The sequence below is a fragment of the Protomyctophum bolini genome, assembly GCF_963924005.1.
Source record: "Protomyctophum bolini genome assembly, chromosome: 3".
Lineage (NCBI taxonomy): Eukaryota > Metazoa > Chordata > Actinopteri > Myctophiformes > Myctophidae > Protomyctophum > Protomyctophum bolini.
This window is the reverse complement of record NC_137864.1, coordinates 40,736,514-40,757,277: the sequence shown is the minus strand read 5'-3', so window position 1 is coordinate 40,757,277 and position 20,764 is coordinate 40,736,514. Positions and strand designations below refer to the sequence as shown.

At 40.1% G+C, this 20,764-nt stretch overlaps 1 protein-coding gene across 1 annotated transcript; it reads right to left on the bottom strand.

Annotated features, from left to right (window-relative positions):
* Positions 1-7,304: 7,304 nt before the first annotated feature.
* Positions 7,305-19,581, bottom strand: LOC308312623 (uncharacterized protein). The gene is made up of 8 exons (XM_080759287.1): positions 19,549-19,581; positions 18,405-18,506; positions 17,382-17,480; positions 12,911-13,738; positions 11,827-11,943; positions 9,575-9,717; positions 8,706-8,815; positions 7,305-7,720 (listed from the first exon to the last, which is right to left on the bottom strand). Exons 2-8 carry the CDS (start codon positions 18,466-18,468, stop codon positions 7,582-7,584), a joined length of 1,500 nt encoding a protein of 499 aa, XP_080615413.1. The 5' UTR covers positions 18,469-18,506; positions 19,549-19,581; the 3' UTR covers positions 7,305-7,581.
* Positions 19,582-20,764: the final 1,183 nt, after the last annotated feature.

Below are 20,764 nucleotides of genomic sequence, written 5' to 3'. Positions count from 1 at the left end.
CTTTGACTCCTCCTGCCTGAGGAGCTAAGACTGAAAGAAAGAAAGACAGACAGAAAGAAACGTTGAAAACATAAAAATGTATCCGTCATTCTGCACTGATTCCTAGTTGTGGTATTAATAGAACAACTGTCACAGATTATGATGACAGAACAGAATCTATTTAAACATGTCATGTTAAAAAAGAAGAATAAATCCGTGGTCTTACTTTGTGTGGGTGGGTCGAGGTTCACTGGAGAAGTACGGAGGGTCCACCTTAGAACTGTCACTCTTCACAGACACGGCTACTGGAAACCGTGCAGGTCTCTGGCTCAGGTCATGACCTCTGAAATTGTCAATAATATGAAAGTGACTTGTCCTGTTATTTATTTGCCTTGCTCATCTTTAAAATGAACTATTACATTTTTCACCGAAGACGGAGTGCCTTGGATTCTTTTCTTTTCAAGTCTGCAATTCACATTTTTGACAAGCAGTACTACTTGGAGGAAGGATACATTTTGTCTATATGAAAGTGACTTGTGTTTGAGGAATATGAATATGGAACAATACATGACTATTTGCTGCCCAGGCAGACTGAAAGAGCAGCTATAAGACTGAAAGAAAGAAAATAAACTGTCATCTTTGAAAACATCTAAAAATCTATCTGTTATTCTGCATTGATTACTTAGTTGTGGTATTAATAGAAGAAGTTGTAGTATAGTAGCAATCGTAGTTGTAATCATTTAGCAGTGGTTGTAGAATTTGCATTGGTAGTAAATAGTTGAATTGACTTTTATAGAGCCTAACGAACTTTGGGTCTGGGACCTTTTCTGAACCCACTGTTTTTGGGACAATAGGAGTATGAATCGGCCCTTGCTATCGTTCACTTGTCGCTTTCATTGCATTATCATGCAGTCTGTGAGCATATTATATTAAACATGTCATGTTAAAAATAAGGTAAATCAGTGGTCTTTGTGTGGGTGGGTTTGAGGTTCTGGTCTTACTTTGTGTGGGTGGGTTTGAGGTTCTGCAGGTCTTACTTTGTGTGGGTGGGTTTGAGGTTCTGGTCTTACTTTGTGTGGGTGGGTTTGAGGTTCTGGTCTTACTTTGTGTGGGTGGGTTGAGGTTCTGGTAAATGGAAATACAGAGGGTCCGCAATAGAACTGTCACTCTTCACAGACACGGCTACTGGAAACCGTCCAGGTCTCTGGCTCAGGTCATGACCTCTGAAATTGTCAATGATATGAAATATCAAATAATGGAGTTGGAACAACTATTAGTTGTCCCCAACCTTAAAGGTTCGGGAGGTTTGGCCAAGCAGAAGACAACCCACCTGCCTGCCATCTCCACCCTTGCCAACCAAACTCCACCCTTGCCAACCATGCAAACCACTCACCCACCTCCAACTAGCCGGGCCACTCCTACCTCGCCCATAACCGTGGGTACTTAAAAAAAAAAAAAAGCCTTGTGCCAGTTTCTTGTAAACACGCACACCCTAACGTTACAAGAGAATAATCGCGCATTTTTCTCTAGCTACTATAGCCTAGCACAAACAGCAAAACTCTCTATTATTTTATTGTTTTTGACATTTTCTTTGAGTTATGTTTTGTCTCCTTTTATTGTAAGTCTCTTGTTTGTATGTTTTTTGCAATTTATTGTCCGATCTGTAATTTTCTGGTTAATCACTACTGAAATGCTTTTATGCCAAAAATGGGTTTGAGGTTCTGGTCTTACTTTGTGTGGGTGGGTTGAGGTTCTGGTCTTACTTTGTGTGGGTGGGTTGAGGTTCTGGTGAATGGAAATACAGAGGGTCCGCAATAGAACTGTCACTCTTCACAGAAACGGCTACTGGAAACCGTCCAGGTCTCTGGCTCAGGTCATGACCTCTGAAATTGTCAATGATTATATGAAACTATATTAAATGACAAGAAAGGGACTTGTGATTGAGAGAGAGAGAGAGAGAGAGAGAGAGAGAGAGAGAGAGAGAGAGAGAGAGAGAGAGAGAGAGAGAGAGAGAGAGAGTTGCGGTATAGGTAGTTAAACACGATGACAAACGGATATGAATATTATGGAACAATACACAATTGCTGCCCAGCCAGCAGGCCCATCTTTGTTCAGTTTTTATGTGCTGTTATATTTAATTTTGCAAATGAAAAATAATTGTCTTGTTGTGTTGTGTATGTCAGATACATTATAATAATATATTATTCAATGTCTTACTTTTTGCCTCTGAGATGAAGGAGAATGTCTTTTGCAGACATATCTGACATGGATGTCTTTCCCCTGTCGGCATGGCAACAGGTTAGAATAGATCATCAAACGCAAACCGAACGATATGTTAATGTTTCCCATGGCAATGACACACCCATACAACTACAACTACCACAAACTCATGAATAACACAATAAATAAATACAAAAATAAAACAGACATTTTGAAAAAGACTTTGCTTTTGATCATGAGAACTAGAACAATCAATTAAAATGTGCATTATAATTTATTTCTTATACCTTTTGTCTTTGGAAAGATTCGGAACATCCTTTGCATCCTTTTCTGACATAATCACCTCTGGATATATTGTCACCATGCAGTCTCTTCACAACCTCACTGGAATAAAACAGACAGATATGTGACATTATAAAACCCTTATCCCTCTATACTTTGTTGACCAGGGCTGCTGGGGGTCTATGATTTGCCCCAAATCACCTCTCCAAAATAGCCAACCTACAGTACACGCTCTGTGAGATAGAGTTATGCAGGCCTGTCCGTTTCGAAAGGACTATATCAGAAAGGGCACACCAATGTAGGTCTCATGAGCAAGTATAATTTGAAGACCCAAATTCACTACCAGGCAGCAAAGTAGAAATTCATTAATTTGAAAAAAAATAGCAATACCCTTTGACCTATGCTTTTTTATCATCTGTGAGAGTGACACCTATACCTATACCTATACCTATATATAAAATGGTGCATTTATATAGCGCCTTTATCCAAGGCAAATATACTGATATTCCAGTCTAAAGATTAAGATATATTTAAATTGCAAGCATGCACAGTTGCACACACATTCTTTATCACCAGGAAAGACCTGTCTGACCTTCCTTCATCAGATTAGCTCTAATGGTCTGCAAAAACCGCCATCTTCTGAAAACTCCACTGCGTTGGACCGAACGTCTGTGTAAAGTCTTTGAGAACGCAGATATAAGTTCCACCTTTGGACCGGCGTGAGCTCTGAGACAATACCTACTGTACAGACAGGAGAGTAAACACCACTCATCAGCTCTTGGTTTGCAAAATTGCTACATACATAACAGTATGTACAGTAACAGTACACACACACACACACACATACTGTAGATATAGCTCTAGTGGGGCTATCTCTGAGGTTTAGGAAAATAAAAGTGTCTTACATTCAAACGCAGTATTATGAGCTATACTAGTCTAAATTTAGACTCAAAGTTGTACAAATGCATTAACTCTTTAAAACCTTTTAAACACATTAATAAATACTGTACATTAATCCTAGAAACATGATTTGATTGATTGATTGATTGATTGATTGATTCATTCATTCATTCATTGACATTTTGTATTTCACAGTATGCATGGGTACATTTCAAATGAAAGCATGCAAGTCAATACAAAAACTGCTATCCTTTGAGGACAAAACCATGAAAAGCACTAAATAAGACTTGTCTAAATCAGGGTCGTCCATTTTCAATTCATCAGAACATTTAAATACACTTCTATGGTGAAAAGAAAACAGGAGGATGATTAAAATCAAGGTTCTGTTATAATAAGTACCTGAATGCTGATGAGATAGCCGGTAGAACTGAGTGTTAGAAAGTATTCAAGGGCTCACTGTATAAAACGTATTCCTCTTATCCTCTCAACATACCGCCTGATCTGGGAACAGAAGAATATTCACGGGGACAGCTTGGATTACACATTGCCTCCAATCTCATGGGCACGATTCCAGCTGAAGTGTGAGTGAACTCTGCCTTCTGCAATAAAGTGAATATTGTGTAACCGAACCATGACTAAGATTATCCGGGCCCAATATGTTCCCTCAGGAGCTACAGAATGAGCGTAGGGACTGAGGGAACATATTGGGGCTAGACTAAGATATGCCAGGTGGTGGAAAAAAATACTCAAATGTTTTACTTAAGTAAAAGTATCAATACTGCAATGTAATGTAAGTCCTGTATTCAAAATTCTAAATTGAGTAAAAGTACAAAAGTATCAGCATCAAATTATACTAAAAGTACAGTACTAGAAGTCAAAGTACAGGTAGGCTACTCGCAGAATGTCCCATTTCAAAAGTTCAATAAACTGTACCTACGTAATTTTCTTTTTTAGGAAAATAGCTGATCTACAAGTTCACTTGTAGATGTACAAGTTCACTTATAGATCCCAGGTGGTGATAGAGAACTCTGAAAGCGTCTCCCCATGCAGAGCCCTAGAAGAAGAGATGCACCAGACTGGCCTGCCATAGCCTAGAGGCGCGGTTATATTATTTGGTGAGGAGATATGCTTCTTTAAGCTTCCCCCTAGCCATCCCTGCCATAGAGTTATTAATATTATATATAGAGACGAGTCCTGCGCACAAAAGTTTGCATGAGTCAATTAATCCAGCTGCTGAAATATAGCACCCTCTGCCTGAAATGAAACTGAACTTCAGATGAAGTGCTAAAGGAGGTAGGCTATGTTTCTTTTAAAAATAAGCATAAAAAAGCTCTGTATTCCAATATAAATCATGTAATGATAATGTTTTTTCAGTAACGGTCTTCTATGTCTATATACTGTTATCCAGTCTAGGAGAGATAATTCAAAACCCATGTATGTATACAAGGATAAGCAAGTGCAATTGGAAGTGTTGAAAGAGAAAAATGGGCATAAGAAAAGTGTCAACATATGAGATAATTCTAGAGTCTACTCTGTGCAGTACAATGTACAGTACAATACAGTTTGTAAAACAGACCATAGAGGTCTGGTCCCATGCATGCGTGAGAATCATGCTGGTGCTAGTTTGTATTTATTTGATAGCATGACATAATTTTGTGCTGTTGCAGTGTGCTGGTTTGGAGGGTGGAATCGGAGGTAATCAGTGGAATGGGAGACACCATGGCCACTGTCTCCAACACAGTATAAAAGGCCATGTTTCAGTCTCTTCCTTTCATGGGCCACAGGAGCATGTTTCTGTTAGTTAATATAGGATCATGTTTCTGTTTGTTAGTCCCAGTTATAATTTGTGATGCATTTTTCCCCGCCCTGTCTGTTGGACATGGAAACAATATTCCTTCCTCTACTTTGAATTTTCATCATTTTGTTCATAGAGCTAGCTAGATCACCACTTTTCTGTGAACGCTCAGTGTGTTTCTCCTTTATTTGTTGTGGCGTAAATTAAGCCCTATAACTACACCAAAGGGTCAAGCTGGTTTTAGTGTTGTCTCTGTGGTGTGATGTCTTGTTGCACGTTTTAGGAGTTGACACTCCTTGCAACCATTTGGACCGTCAGAGTTGCACGGTGACCCTTTGGTGTGGTTAGGTCTTTATAGAGTCTGCCCCTTTTCCAGTCTGCTTTCCACCTTCCAGTCTGCCCCTGAGTGGTCCTCATGTGTGATATTGTTGTAGCATATATACAAATAATAATGTAGTGAATCACATTAATCAGCAGATCAGTCAGTCCATCATAAATTCAAACTAAAGACACAGTGCAAAAGCTTCTGAAACTATCTAATATTTTGACCCTATTATATTGTTTTTTTGGAAGTGGCAAAACGACTTAAGATTCAAAAGTGGTCAATGTTATCATCAACGTCATTCATAGTGGAAACATGACCGTTGACACGATCCTGTTTCTGAACGACGTCCAGACTCAATTTATCCCCTGAGCAAGCATGCATGGTCTCTCTATTAGCTCAATGCGCACAGGAGGAGACCTGGGTTCAAATCCGGGGTAGAAGAGGATCGTTACGTACGTAGTCGCAGCTTCAACACTAGGACACTATAGATTAGGATCTATACTGTATATACTGTAAGTGTAATCACTCAGTTTTGAAACATGCAAACTGTTCGACAGCATTATACTTACATTGTAGTGTGTTGAGTCTAGGGGTGTGCCAATCTATCGATATCACGGTACTTCCTCCCGCGATATATATACAGTGTATGGTGATATTGATTAGTTAGTACTAGTGGAGGAGGCAAGATTCATGTACTTTACTACTTATTGTTACTTAAAGAAATCTTGTAAGATTTTGGAATAAATACATAATTCCAGATTTTTGCCATTCATGGTTATTTATTTTATTTTCAGTTACAGATATACATCGTGATATATCGTTGATTCAATCTCTTGCAATTATATTAAATATCGCAATATATATAATATCGTAATATTATCATGATCAAGGGCCTAATCTCACCACAGATGTCGTATCGTGAGGTACACACATGTCGTCCCACCCCTAGTTGAGTCAATTATGCCACAAAATTATCAGGACCAGAAACAACACCAAATTGTTTCATTCATGATTATGATCATTAATTATATAATTTGTACATGAGCTAACGGATACAACACATCACACGCCACACAGTCTGCCATCATCATTGTACATGGTCAATTAATTAAAAAAAACACATCTGTGTAAAAAAAAGGCATTCAATGCATTTTACAGTTTATTTCCATCAATACCAATGCTTTTCTCATCTTACAATAAATGCTACTTGTAAATTGAAATGTTCTCTGTAGCCTGCAGTCATTGAAAAAAAAGAAATGACACAATAAAGAGATGAATGATATCACAGCACAAAATAAGCTTTGACTGCATACCCTAAACCCCCCTCCCCCCTCCCCACAAACCTAATTGACTGACTTCTATGTTCTATATGTAAAACAAAATGCATTAGCCCCGCTATAGAAAACCCCAGGCACCCCCGCGTTCATATTCAGCCATAACTCCCATTATTAATGTAAAAGACACTACCATGCACAGTATTCGTCTAACTAACACATTTGCCCACAATTTAAGACATTGCCCACACATTGCCGATGTGGAGGGAGGGCTTTGACACCAGTGTTGTTTTCGTCGACTAAAACTAAGACAAACATTTTTCGTCGACTACCTTTTTTCACTGACTAAAACTAAGACTAAATATACTGACAATTTCGTCAACAAATAAAAACTAGACTAAAATGTTAGGAAGGGACTTAGTGGACAAGAGATCCAGTTTTATGCTGGGTTGCATGCTGAAAATAGAAGATCTACAATCTTGCAACGCGTTGCAAGATTGTAGATCTGCTATTTTCAGCATGCAACCAAAGTGTAAAATATGTCATTACATCGACATCAAGGCCTGTCAAAACACATTTTAGTCGACTAAATCAACTGTAGATTTAGTCGACTAAAATCGCATGACATTTATTCGACTAAAACTAGACTAAACACTAGAACATTCCAGGTGACTAAAATGTGACTAAAACTAAGTGAAAACTATTCAAGAGACACAGACTAAAACTAAAATAGAAATTTGCTGCCAAAAACAACACAGTTTGACACATGGTCTTGTTGTCTTGTTGTCGGGAGGAGCTCTACATGCCTACATCTCACAGATCCAGGTGTTTTTATCGTCACATTGGTCATCGTTCCAGTAGCCGCTCCCTGGGTCTTTCTTCACCACCTCCACACAGTCCTGCAGCCCGTTGTAACTGTTGGGCTGTCCTTTGCCCCAAAACTTGCTGTCGAAAGAAGTGAGAGAGATCAGGCGACGGAACAGAACATACTGTAATGTAGCAGCTTCTTCCACTTTTTATTTAACCTTTTTAATTGTGACCCAGCTTGACTTGCCGTCCAGCCTCCAGCTTTTCACCAGGAGAAAAACGTTTTATTTATTTATTTTCAATTAAATTATTTTTTTAATCCAAAATTAAAGTTAATATAAATTCACATAGGCTACTAGAGCATGTCTGAAATAAGTGTCAGAGCTGAAATCGACATGTAAATATGAAATAAATGCTTAAACACGTAGCTTAGGTGTAATGTTAGAGTCCACAGAAGTGAACTTTTCAGGCCTGTTTTCTCAACTCGCTGTTTCTCTGCAAGACAATTACTCAATAAGCTCATATCTCCAAAGCTGGTCAATTTGAAGCTATGATTCCCTGCTTTCATAATTATGACATAGAAAAAACAAATGACAAAAAGATAATCCAATGGCAGCCCCTCAGTCAAGCATGGGTCACTTTTGTTAAATCTTATAGTCCCGTTGAGATTGTTGTCCTGAAGAGTAATGTGAAATTTAAGAGCTGTCATTAAGGTTAAGGATTCATAACACACACAATAATTTATTTACAGTGGTGTAAAGCAACTATAAGTAGATTTACTTAAGTTCTGTACTGCAGTATTGATACTTTTACTTACTTACCCCTTTTGGTGTTTTAAACATTATGTTATAATTTAGCTATTCAAAAATAGCAGACCTACAAGCTCATAGCGCGCGCTACGAGCTTGTAGGTCTGCTATTTTTTTTTATCGTGAAAATGTGGCGCAAATCCTGACAGAAAACTGGATTTAGAATTAAGACATTTTATACATTTCGACGTCAGGTCAAAATGGGGTAAAACAATTGAGTACTTTTTCCCCCCACCACTGTTAATTAATTTTTTTAAATTTACAAAGAATTTAATTTCCGTCGCAGAGAAGATTTTAATGAATGGTCTTTCTTACTCTATGGTCAGCGGTGTGCCGTCCACCCATACCCAATGTCCCTCTCTCCTCATGTCGGTCAAACCAATCCAGCTCGCAGAATCCGCTGAATGTAAGGTATCGATGAAGTCCTTTGAGGGAGGAGGAGAAACAACGGGTTAAAAGAAAATCACATGTATAAATGTGCACAAAAATACAAGGTAGCTAGCTCATACCAATATCTACAATATTTCATTTCTGCCTGGCCAAAATTAATATAAAAGGAAAATAATTTAGGGCAGGGGTGAGCAACTGGCGGCCCGGGGGGCACATGCCTTCACTTAATGCGGCCCTCAGGTTAATATCAGAATACTGATATAGTATTGATTTCAGCTGTTACAATTCCATAGCCCCCTAATTACTTCATGACTAGTATTAAATTACTATAGTACTTAATGACTAGTATTAAAATGTCGTTAGTCTTTTTGTGTCCAATGTACCGGTAGTTATGTTAACAGTTCATAAAGTTAACAACATAACTATAACTAAATGCATTTGAAATTCAATAAAAAAAGGTTACTTTTCAGGATTAAAAAAAAAAAAAAATAGCAAAAAAATATTCAGGTTTTCAATTCAAATAGCAAAACATAGCTGATCTACAAGCTCAAAACGCGTCGCATTTGCGACGCGTTTTGAGCTTGTAGATCGGGCACTGCATGTGGCCCCTCTGGAGTGAGTGTGGAAATATATTGGCCCTCGCCATCGTCAAAGTTGCCCACCTCTGATTCAGGGATAATGGGTATGGGTAAGGACAAGAGCCGCAGTCTCAATGTGTTTTTACTGGTTAAATAAAGGTTAAATAAAACAAAAAGGATGTGATGGAAATAGGGCCCATTATACACTGTTCCCACCATTTCCTCTGTGCTGTTGAGGATGGCCAGGTCGGCCCCTCGGTTCTGGCAGTCCTTCCGGCTCTCGGACCAGGACTTACGGCCGGTGGAGATGTAATAACAGCTCTGCTGGAACTTGGTGAAGGAGGGAGGACATGCCTTACCTGTTGAAATGATTTTTAGTTTAAAGTATTTTCTACAAGTGATTTGAAAAATGTATAATCCAAAGCTCAACATGCATCATATTGCGATATGTTCCCCTTATAATAATAATAATACAACTTTATTTGTATAGCACCTTTCATGACCTGAAATGCAGCTCAAAGTGCTTTACTGAGCAATGGAGAAAAAATAAAAAATAAAAGCAAGGCATAAACATAAAAAAAAAAACAAGCAGTAATGCAATACAGTTATACAAAATGCAACACAAAAAATAAAAGATCAATTAAAAGCAAGGGTTGAAGGGTGTAGAAGTGGGTCTTGAGCTGTGCTTTAAAAATGTCTACAGAGGCTGCCTGTCGAAGGTACAGTGGGAGTTTGTTCCATGCCGTCGGCCCGTAGAAGCAAAAAGCTGCTTCCCCGTATTTTTTAGTTGCCATAATGACATGCCCACGTTGGGATGTCATGTTGAAAAGGTGGGGGCGAGGACCCCTTTTATTTAGCTATTGAAAAATGGCAGATCTACAAGCTTATAGCGTGCCGCGCTATGAGCTTGTAGGTCTGCTATTTTTGAAAAATCATGAAATGAATTTAGTGCAAATCTTTGAATATATATTCTTTCAGAGCGAACGTTTTTAACTAAAATCTTTGCTTCTGGGGGGTCCCTGGAACAACATATTTTGAGATGGGGTCGGAGGCCAATTACATATAATTTTGGGGGTCCTTGACAGGAAAATGTTTGAGAACGACTGATATAGAAACATTTTTTTCCGGAAAACATGACATCCTTTCTGTTTCAATGTCACTGTTCTTACCATTTCAACTATTGATTTCCACCAGACGGCATGAAGGCATGGGTGGGAGAATCATTATGCAATTAATTAAAATGATATGTTGTCCTGATTGTTAAAAGGATACTTTCAAATGAAATAAACATTGCCATAATAAAACATGCCAGTAGGAGGTGCCACTGACCCACGTAACATTGAAAATGTTCCCTTTAAGTGGAACACTTCAGGACTTCAGTTTATTTAGGCATAATTAGTCTCTCCAACTTTGGAGGATCTGTCATGCTTCGTCAAAAGAATATTTGTTCTCTTCAGAAAATGTAGGCCTACTGTATATCCTTTTCAATTGTATTATGGATAAACCACCAACAGACAGCACTTTATGTAGACTTAAATAGGATTTTATACAGACTTATAGCATGTTACGTAGACGGCACTAGAATTACATTTCATGTAGTCACAGCACTTTATATTAATTGTATAGTATATATATATAGTATATATTGTTTAATTATATTATATTCCACTGTTACGTTCTTATAGCTAACGCATGTTTCATGATAACTACTTTTTATGTATGTGATGTATTGCCATGCTTTTTGTTCTTGCTTAATGTAAGTCGCTCTGGATTAAGAGCGTCTGATAAATATGCCTAAATTGTAATTGTAAATTGCAACAGTTGCACAATGGTACTGGGAGATATACAAAATGCTGCCCATGGAGAGAATGAGTGCTACTGTAGGTCTAAAGGCAATGAAGACATTCCCACTAATATATGGAAACCTCTACTTCACCACTTACCATCGTTAAGACAGATGTGACATGTCTGAAAAGTAAAAACCCTGGTTAATTAATGAGGACAGTGTGAGTCACTGCTGAAGTGTCCTTTAGAAGGAATGCCTCATGTCTCTGTAGCCTATAGCTTGTGAATTGTTTTAATGAACTAATGCAAAACATTGCAAATCAATTTTCACTAAAATATGGAAACCTCTATACTTGACCACTTTAACCACATCTGTTATCTTTAGCTAAAGACAGAAGTGACATGTCTGAAAACCCTGGTTAATTAATGAGGACTAGTGTGAGTCACTGCTGAGTGTCCTTCAGAAGGAATGCCTCATGTCTCTGTATATAGCTTGTGAATTGTTTTTGTCCGAGGCTTACAGGTCTTTAAATAAATACTTTCTGAAACGTCTATGGGGGAGAAAAATGAATGGGGAAATTGTCTTCGTCGTCATGAAAGGGGGTGGGAATGCGACACTCTATATATGGACCATGCAGAGCTATAACACCCAGACCACAAAACAAAAAAGCCTCTCCACTTACCACAGTTCCTTTCATCCGAGTTGTCCACACAGTCGTTGTCTTTGTCACAGACCCAGCGGTCGGGAATGCAGAGCAGGTTATCACAGCGAAACTGTGTCTCTGTGCACGCCTTGGGATCTGAGGGAACAGGGACATGTTATCACAGCGAAACTCTGTCTCTGTGCACGCCTTGGGATCTGAGGGAACAGGGACATGTTATCACAGCGAAACTCTGTCTCTGTGCACGCCTTGGGATCTGAGGGAACAGTGACATGTTATCACAGCGAAACTCTGTCTCTGTGCACGCGGGGCGATCTGAGGGAACAGGGACATGTTATCACAGCGAAACTCTGTCTCTGTGCACGCCTTGGGATCTGAGGGAACAGGGACATGTTATCACAGCGAAACTCTGTCTCTGTGCACGCCTTGGGATCTGAGGGAACAGGGACATGTTATCACAGCGAAACTCTGTCTCTGTGCACGCGGGGCGATCTGAGGGAACAGGGACATGTTATCACAGCGAAACTCTGTCTCTGTGCACCTTAGAGTATATATGAGACTAGCTTTTTTCACTGACAAAAACTAAATGGAGGCTATAAATGAAAACTAAGCTATGATGACGACTAAATACATTGACAATTTCGTCAAACAAATAAAAAGTAGACTAAAATGTCAGGAAGGGACTAGTGGACAAGTATAAGTCATTTTACACTTGGTTACATGCTGAAAATAGCTGATCTACAAGCTCACGTTGTGAGGGGGGGGGGGGAGTTGCACCACTCGGTTCACACGGGTGTGATTTCTTTTTAAGATTAGTGCATTTTTTCATTCTTTTCATTATTGCATTATTATTTGTCGTTTCCTTTTCGTACAGTGATTGTGAGGGGTATATGGAAAAGTAGGCCATTGCAGAACGCAAACTTTAAATTATTATAAATGTGTATACTTATTATAGAGTCTTGCAAATAATATTAGCAAAGCAAGAATAAATAATAACAATTAATGACATGAAAATAAAAATAAATAGCGAAAATGTGGCCTTTGAATATACATGATTATGCTTAAAACATTTTTAACTCAAATCCTTTGCTATATTTTGTCTTACCTTCTACATTGGTGGCATTGGGTATATATTCGTTCCGTAGCACGTCTCTCTCGAGGGTGCAGTTGTCAGCGGTGACCTGTAACACGTCTCTGTCGGCGGTGACGTTGTCGTAACGGGCTCTCAGCGAGTCTCTGTCTTCTATCAGAGCGTCGTAACTGGACCGCAACATGCTCACCGAGAGCGTACAGAACTTCATCCAAGCCAGCCTCGAGGCGGATTCTTGCGACTTGTGCCGGTGATCGATCTCCAGCTGGTCTTTCTCGCTCGCCGTGGCGTTGTGAGTGTCCTCCAGTTTCCCGAACTCGGTGAGCAAGGCGTCGTAGTTGACCTGCAGCTGCTCCCGGGCTCTGGTCACGTTGTTGTAGCGGTTCTCAAACGCGCCCCTCTCTCTGACCGCCGCGCTGTAACCGGCCTGCAACTCGTCGCGTCGTTTGGCGGCCGAGTGGAAGTTGCTCTGCAGCAGGTCTCTGGCTTTGGTCAAGGCCACGTTGTTGGTCTGCAGGCGGTCGTGGTCGGCCTTGAGCCGGTCTCTCTCCGTGGCCAGAGCGCCTCTGTCCGTCTGCAGTTGCTTTTCGCCGGCTTTGAGCGTGTCTCTCTCGTTGGTCAGGACGCCGTTTCTCTGTTTCAGGGTGTTGATTTCGGCCGCCGCTCGGCCCGTCTCTCTCTGCAGGTCGCCGTTGCTGCTCTGCAGGGTGTTCTGAGCGGTCTGCTGCTCGTTTCTCTCCTTCAGCGCGGCGGCCAGGTTGGTCTCCAGGTTGTCTCGTTGTTTAGTCAAGGCGTCGTACTTGTTTTGATGATGTTGTTCTGCTTCCCTGGCTGCTTTCCTGGCTGCCGAAAATAAAGAGACAAGTATACACTTTGAACTTGAAGCCGAATAAAAATATCAAACAATGAACTGTACAAACGAACAAGGGAGCCGGAGCATTACCAAGGACATTACACACAGACGCCTGAGATGGCTAGTCTAGGACATGTACTGAGGATGGAGCAGGACTGAGATGGCTAGTCTAGGACATGTACTGAGGATGGAGCAGGCCTGAGATGGCTATAGTCTAGGACATGTGCTGAGGATGGAGCAGGACTGAGATGGCTAGTCTAGGACATGTACTGAGGATGGAGCAGGACTGAGATGGCTATAGGACATGTACTGAGGATGGAGCAGGACTGAGATGGCTATAGGACATGTACTGAGGATGGAGCAGGACTGAGATGGCTATAGGACATGTAGGCCTACTGAGGATGGAGCAGGCCTGAGATGGCTAGTCTAGGACATGTACTGAGGATGGAGCAGGACTGAGATGGCTAGTCTAGGACATGTACTGAGGATGGAGCAGGACTGAGATGGCTAGTCTAGGACATGTACTGAGGATGGAGCAGGACTGAGATGGCTAGTCTAGGACATGTACTGAGGATGGGACTGAGATGGCTATAGGACATGTACTGAGGATGGAGCAGGCCTGAGATGGCTAGTCTAGGACATGTGCTGAGGATGGAGCAGACCTGAGATGGCTAGTCTAGGACATGTACTGAGGATGGAGCAGGCCTGAGATGGCTAGTCTAGGACATGTACTGAGGATGGAGCAGGACTGAGATGGCTAGTCTAGGACATGTACTGAGGATTGAGCAGACCTGATATGGCTAGTCTAGGACATGTGCTGAGGATGGAGCAGGACTGAGATGGCTATAGGACATACTGAGGATGGAGCAGGCCGGCATCACAAAGGTGGCCTTAAGATGGACACCACCAGACAAAAGAAAACCTGGGAGGCCCAAAACCACCTGACGCTGAACTGTGACCATAGATAGACTGTTAAACAATATTGACAAAGCGTTCTCAGTTTGCGTAACTCTGTTTATATCTAAGGCTCTGGGCAGTTTGCCTAACTCTGTCTATATCTAAGGCTCTGGGCAGTTTGCGTAACTCTGTCTATATCTAAGGCTCTGGGCAGTTTGCGTAACTCTGTCTATATCTAAGGCTCTGGGCAGTTTGCGTAACTCTGTCTATATCTAAGGCTCTGGGCAGTTTGCGTAACTCTGTCTATATCTAAGGCTCTGGGCAGTTTGCGTAACTCTGTCTATATCTAAGGCTCTGGGCAGTTTGCGTAACTCTGTCTATATCTAAGGCTCTGGGCAGTTTGCGTAACTCTGTCTATATCTAAGGCTCTGGGCAGTTTGCGTAACTCTGTCTAAATCTAAGGCTCTGGGCATGCATTATGTTGACAGTTTTCCAATGGTTCCCTAATATGGTCAGGTTAAAAAGGTTCACTTCCTCTTCTGCCAGCGATGACAGAGAAATGCAGCCATGTTGGATCCCACATGTGTTCTCACTGTTCTGTGTGTTTGTACTGCAAATCTTTGAGATAATGAATCAAAGATAAAGAAAGACTGAGTTTGAGCCTTTCTTGACCTGAAGTTACACCACATGACTATAGTAACTAAAGCTAAATGTAGTGGAGTAATAAAAGTACAACATTTGCCTCTGAGATGTAGTGGAGTATATAGGACTCAAGTAGGCCTAAGTAAAGTATATTGGAAATACTCCAATTAAAGTACAAATACCTCAAAATTGTACTCTATAGTCTATACAGTAGGTCAGTGGTTCTCAAAGTGGGGTCCGGGGACCCCCAGGGGTCCTTGAGGCAGTTCCAGCAGGGGGTCCCCAGCTAAATGATATAGTTTGGAACCAAATGGACCCTTATGGGTCTCTAACTCTGAGAGTTTACAAATGGATAGTTAAATTAACGTTGTTTATTTTCTTTCTTCTTTTTTTTCCCCACTATATTTTTACAATATAATTGGGGGTCCCAGAGATAGAAATGCCATTGAATGGGGGGTCATGTCAAACTGGGGGTCCTTGGAATGAAAAATGGTTGAGAGAAATTTAGAAAATCTTCTCTCATGGGGGTCCACGGCATATCTTTTCAAATGGGGGTCCGTGGGCTAATATCACCATATTTCAAACTCACCTCAAAACCCACCTGTTTAGGCAGGCCTATGACTCTGTGTTACCTCTGTGTCTTCTGCTGCAGGCTGTGCCCTAGTTTTGTTCTGCTTTTAACTGTGTTCTTGTACTGTTTTTAACCTGTACGGCAAACTTGAGTGCTCTGAAAGGCGCCTTATAAATAAAATATATTATTATTATTATTATTTAATACGTGTCAATTTGGGGGTTCCAGACATGAAAAGGTTTGAGAACCACTGGAGTACAGTAGGTTATACTTTTCACCACTTCTGGAGTTGAACGTGTTGTGAAATACAGAGCATGTGATGCCTTATATATGTCAAACTCAAGGCCCGGAGGCCAAATCAGGCCCGTGAATGAATTATCTTTGGCCCGCGGGATGATATTTAATTAGTATTAGAACTGGCCCTCTGGTATATTGCACGGGCCACCATAATACTAAAAGTCCCAAAATGCACTGCGAGTGCATTGTCACGTATCGAGGGCCCGCAAGCGCAAGCATGCGTCTTCTCTTCACTATTGATCAGCAGTGAAAGTATATCACCTCTCCCCAAAAATGGCCCGTGTGTTGAAACACAGTCCGGCCCTCGACTTGTACCAATTTCTTTATTTTGGCCCACTGTGTATTTGAGTTTGACATCCCTGGACGCAAGTATGTAATTATATGCAACACGTTTGTATTTCTGTTTACATTAGAAAAGTTTGTACTTCATTGTGAAAGTGTGTACCAGTGGTCTTATTTTGAAAACTCTGTATTTTAATGAGAGTCACTTCCTGTTAGTATCATTTTGCATGAAGCAGTGCACAGAGAAGGCAGACCTGGTCAGACCTTGATTCCTGAAACATATCTTTACCCACTTGGAAGCAATATTGACGCAATGTCGTAAGTTGTGCTGCTCAATTCAGTTATTGTATCTTGCTGTGAACCCCTTGTGTGATGTTGTTGTGAGTGTTTTTGACAATGTTTGCTGCTGTGTCTGCAGAACATAGTCTAGTGCACACTCAGGTGTATGTCATCCTACTAATTAACACTGATGAGTGTAGTAGGTGGTTTAGCCACAGTGTGGATGGTTAGTTAATTGCCTGGGTTTCTTTGTTGTGAAAGGTTTGGAATGCTGTCAATTAAGAACTTATGTTTGTTCTGTTTGCATTATTTAAAAAAAAATGGCAGTTTTCACCGCCTTGTCAGTGAATGAAGTAAACAATAAATTCCACCTTCGACTCTACAGTCTTCATTGGCTGCGGTTTATCTTGATGTTAAGTGGCAGTCCCATACACTGCCATAGAACATTACAGAGCATATTATACACAGTAGAGGTGCGTGTTGTTAAATACAGAGCATACACAGTAGAGACCGTGTTGTGAAATACAGAGCATACACAGTAGAGACCGTGTTGTTAAATACAGAGCATACACAGTAGAGACCGTGTTGTGAAATACAGAGCATATACAGTAGAGACGGTGCGTGTTGTGAATATATATATATCAATAATGTAATGTCTGACTTACAGTGGACTGCTTGACCTATGACCCCAGCCAGCAGGAGAGCACCCAGCAGCCCCAGACACAGTGCAGCCGTCCTGAAAGGCCTCCTCCTCAACTCAGAGACTGGACACACATAGGTAGGAGGAAGCAGAGCAATGGTTCTATAACCCATTCTGACCTGGGATCAGATTCTAAAAATGTCTTCTACATCCTGACAGTTTTCCATTCTGACCTGAGATCAGATTCTAAAAATGACTTCTACATCCTGACAGTTTTCCATTCTGACCTGAGATCAGATTCTAAAAATGTCTTCTACATCCTGACAGTTTTCCATTCTGACCTGAGATCAGATTCTAAAAATGTCTTCTATGTCATGCAGTCGCTCTTCGATTTTTCAAAAATAGCAGACCTACAAGCTCGTAGCGCGCCACTCGGTGGCGCGCTATGAGCTTGTAGATCTGCTATTTTTAAATAGCTAAAGCACGACATGACGCTAACACCAAAATGGGATAAACTATGACATTTAGAGATGAAACAAACACATTCTGATGAATTATTGTAAATGCATATTCCGTCGGTGGTTATCTTTTAAGTCTTAAACATATTGAGGTTCATTGCTTTCAGTTGGGTATTTTTTATTTATTTAGTGTTCTCTCCAAAATATTTGTATTATTATTCCATTTTCGAATTAAGCTATTTATTTATTTATTTATGTATTATTATTATTATTATTATTATTACAATTTACAATTTAGGCATTTAGCAGACGCTCTTGATCCAGAGCGACTTACATTAAGCAAAAACAAAAGCATATATTAAAAAGCAGTTATCATGAATCATGTATAAACTAAGAACGTAACAGTGGAGTATCTATGTCAACTATATACATACTATACTATATTATATATTATACAATATACATGTGTACTATAAAGTGCTATGACTACATAAAATGCAATTCTAGTGCTGTCTACGTAACGAGCTATATAAGTCTATCTAAAATACTATTTAAGTCTATTATTATTATTATTATTATTGTTACTGTACCTGTTAGCTTAAACTTGCTTCCATCTGCAGTAAGCGGACTGTAGCTGCTCTGATCCATATCCATCGTGGTCGTCAAGGTGTAGATTGGGCTGGAGTTTAGGACTGTAAAAATATATTTTAATTGATCAAAAATAAATCAACTGAAAAGACAACAATTTACATTTTAGCCAATTTAGCAGACTCTCGTCTCCCCATTCTGGACTGCATGGAACCCCTTTTGGAAGTTTTAACCCATTCTGACCTGAGATCAGATTCATACGAGGTTTCCACTGGACACACACTGGTCTGATTAACCCATTCTGACCTGAGATCAGATTCTAAAAATGTCGTCGATTTTTCAAAAATAGCAGACCTACAAGCTCGTAGCGTGCCACTCGGTGGCGCGCTATGAGCTTGTAGATCTGCTATTTTTCAATAGCTAAAGCATAACATGATGCTAATACCAAAAGGGGTTCCCGTTCAGAATGGGTTAAGCATTGTTATACTTTAGCTATTGAAACATAGCAGATCTACAAGCTCATAGCGCGGCACCGAGTGCCGCGCTACGAGCTTGTATAGGTCTGCTATTTTTTTTTTAATCGTTAAAATGTGGCGCAAATCTTTGAATATATATTCTACGTTTTTAACAAAAATCTTTGTTTCTGTGGTGTGCCTGGAACAACATATTTTTCAGATGGGGGTCGGCAGCCAATTTACATGTACTTTTGGGGGTCCTTGACATGAAAATGTTTTAGAACAACTGACACAGAAACATAGGGTTTTTCCAGAAAACTGTCACAATTTAGAAGGAATTTGTAGAATCCTCCTCATGTCTAAATGGGCTAATCCAGAGTGATTTACAGTAAGCAAGAATACATCAAATACATAGAAATAGTCATCAAGAATCTAAGCTAAGAACCTAATATCTGTCGAACAGTATAATGTATGTGCAAGTGAAGCTATGAGTGTACAGTACACTATAGAGTGCATACGTGCTACTGTAAGTCCTCATAAAATGCTAAATTATAAATAGAATAAAATGCTAAATTATAAATATAAATTACACAAGTTAAAGTTTAGCCTTTGCGTGCGCCTGTAAGGTCGTCGAGGCTATATAGTGCAATAGGGCTACAGCTACAAGTGCCACGATAAACAAATCAATTACCTGGACCGTGGAGAGTAGAATGATTCACGTATTTTTAAGTTTGTCCAAGAGAACTGTGTGGCTGTCGAAAAAGGGGAATTAGCTATTCTCATCGTGGGATGAAACTTGCTGACCTATACACAACTTAGAACCAAAGAAAAGCTTATCTTGTGGTTTTCAAGGAAACATTTGAGTTACTCAGCATTACGGTAATTTGTGTCTTGAGTAATCAGACTGCTAACTAATTGTGTACACACACACACACACACACACACACACACACACACACACACACACACACACACACACACAGAGAAGATGCAGCAAGATTACAGCAGTGGTGGAAACAGTAGTACTTGCATGTTTTTCTTAAGTAAAAGTATCAATTCTAACTATAGGCTCCTTCCCTTATCTGGTTTGAGCAGCTAGCTGTGCTCAAGACCGTCAAGATCTAGCTAAATGGAAATGAGGAAATATTAAATCCTGGAACACAGCCCAGACAATATAAATCAAGACGTTTACTGAGGGTAAAGATGTTCACCCACAGTCAAAAGTCCGTTATCTTTTTATCTTTTTGAGTTCCTGAAGTCTATAAACTCCCACTCGTTTGTCTGTACAGAAAGTGAAGGAGTTACATTAATGTCAATCGTACATTGAGAAACACAGAGTGCTTATCTGACGATAAAGTGTGTGTGTGTGTGTGTGTGTGTGTGTGTGTGTGTGTGTGTGTGTGTGTGTGTGTGTGTGTGTGTGTGTGTGTGTGTGTGTGTGTGTGTGTGTGTGTGTGTGTGTGTGTGTGTGTGTGTGTGTGTGTGTGTGTGTGTGTGGTTTTTTTCCAATCAAAGGTAGTGTCATGGGACGTTATACATGAAAGGAGAATTCCATGCTAGAAGGCTTTCTTACCTTTCTTTGTAGTTGTTAGTTGTTACGTCCCCACCAAAGAGGTCCAGGTGTTTTTTTTGTGCAAAAACTCCTTATTGGCTATTTCGCCTACCATAAGCCCTCAATGAATTGCATTGAATTGAATGGGGCTATGGGGTGTTGTGTTAATTTGCTTATTTCAATCGAAATACGTAGTAAAGTGTTGCCGCTTGGGTTATTATTTACATTATGAAGAGAGGATATATACAAAAAAAGTATACTTTTGAGCGATGGAAATATGCAAAGTAGCAAAACACCCCATACATAAACCCATTCAATTCCCATTCAATGCAATTCATTTAGGGCTTATGGTCGG

Excerpts from the sequence above, each read along its gene's own strand:
- LOC308312623 (XM_080759287.1), bottom strand. The coding sequence starts at position 18,468 with ATGGATATGGATCAGAGCAGCTACAGTCCGCTTACTGCAGATGGAAGC. Across the intron at positions 9,718-11,826 it reads CTCGGATGAAAGGAACTGTG|GTAAGGCATGTCCTCCCTCC; the intron begins GTAAGTGGAGAG and ends TCATTTCAACAG. Across the intron at positions 7,721-8,705 it reads GGCACACCGCTGACCATAGA|CAAGTTTTGGGGCAAAGGAC; the intron begins GTAAGAAAGACC and ends TTCTTTCGACAG.